We start from the raw sequence: 906 nt of genomic DNA, 5'->3' as shown, positions 1-906 counted from the left end.
CCCACCCCCCGGGGGGGGGGGGGGGGAAGTGAGTGTACGGCTGCGTGGTGCTTAGTTGCTGGCTGGGGTTAAACCATGACAAGGGGAGTGGGAGTCTCAGGCAAAAGGGTGAGCGACAGCCTTGGAAAAAAGCAGGGAGCAGGAGCCCTGAGCCGTGGGGAAAAGGGGGAGTGGGAACCCCAAGCCTCGGAAAAAAGGGGGAGCAGGAGCCCCAAACCCTGGGGAGAAGGGGACAGTGGGAGTCTTGGGGAAAAGGGGAAGTGGAACTCTCAGAGAAAAGGAAGAGCGGGAGCCCTGAGCCTTGGGGAAAAAGGGGACCTGAAAGGGAGGCAGTTTTGCTTGTGTGGATTTAGGGTGCCCACCCAGGGACATCCCCAGTGGGGTCTCCAAGGGAAGGCAGGCAGCAGCAAGCGCCGCAGCTCCTTCATCCATCCCTCTTCCACCCCAAAAACAAGCCGCGAAGCACCCAGGTAGTTCCCAAACACCCCAGGCACGCCCCAGATCAGGGCCCATCCAGGGATGGTAGAGGGCCACTGCTGTCCCCAAGGAGGGGATGAAGTCGGGGCCACTCACGATCTTTTCGTAGTATTCCCTACGGCGTTCCGCACGCTTCTTGTAGTCCACCATCATCCCTCGCAGCTTGCGCTCGTGCTTGCGGGCTTCGTGCCACATCCTGGCGTCCCCTAGATGTCACCGAGCCTGGGGGGCAGGGGGAGGAGGGGGGGGCTCCCACTGGGCACCGAGGAGGAAGAGGAGCTGTTCCCCACCTGAGGGTGGAGGGCTGCGTTAGGGGACGCGGAGAGACTTTAGGGGGACGACGACGACACAGACGTGGTGGGTAAGGGACACCTGGCAGGGACATGGGAGCACCCATGGGTGATGGGGAAGGGAGCACCGGGCACCCCC

At 62.8% G+C, this 906-nt stretch overlaps 2 protein-coding genes across 5 annotated transcripts in view; both read right to left on the bottom strand.

Annotated features, from left to right (window-relative positions):
• CLASRP (CLK4-associating serine/arginine rich protein) overlaps positions 1-750 on the bottom strand; it is a 9,243-nt gene extending 8,493 nt beyond the window's left edge. For all 4 annotated transcript variants that reach the window (XM_010567165.1, XM_010567164.1, XM_010567167.1 and 1 more), the window contains exon 1: positions 574-750. In XM_010567165.1, the coding sequence (XP_010565467.1) occupies positions 574-672 (99 nt within the window). In that variant the 5' untranslated portion in view covers positions 673-750. The remainder of the gene's footprint in view (positions 1-573) is intronic.
• Positions 684-906, bottom strand: part of RELB (v-rel avian reticuloendotheliosis viral oncogene homolog B) — a 6,698-nt gene continuing 6,475 nt past the window's right edge. The window contains exon 12 of the mRNA XM_010567204.1: positions 684-699. Within this exon, the coding sequence (XP_010565506.1) occupies positions 684-699 (16 nt within the window). The remainder of the gene's footprint in view (positions 700-906) is intronic.

Source organism: Haliaeetus leucocephalus, unplaced genomic scaffold, assembly GCF_000737465.1.
Source record: "Haliaeetus leucocephalus isolate CR32 unplaced genomic scaffold, Haliaeetus_leucocephalus-4.0 Scaffold227, whole genome shotgun sequence".
In the NCBI taxonomy this organism is placed as follows: domain Eukaryota; kingdom Metazoa; phylum Chordata; class Aves; order Accipitriformes; family Accipitridae; genus Haliaeetus; species Haliaeetus leucocephalus.
This window is presented reverse-complemented; position numbering and strand designations above follow the sequence as displayed.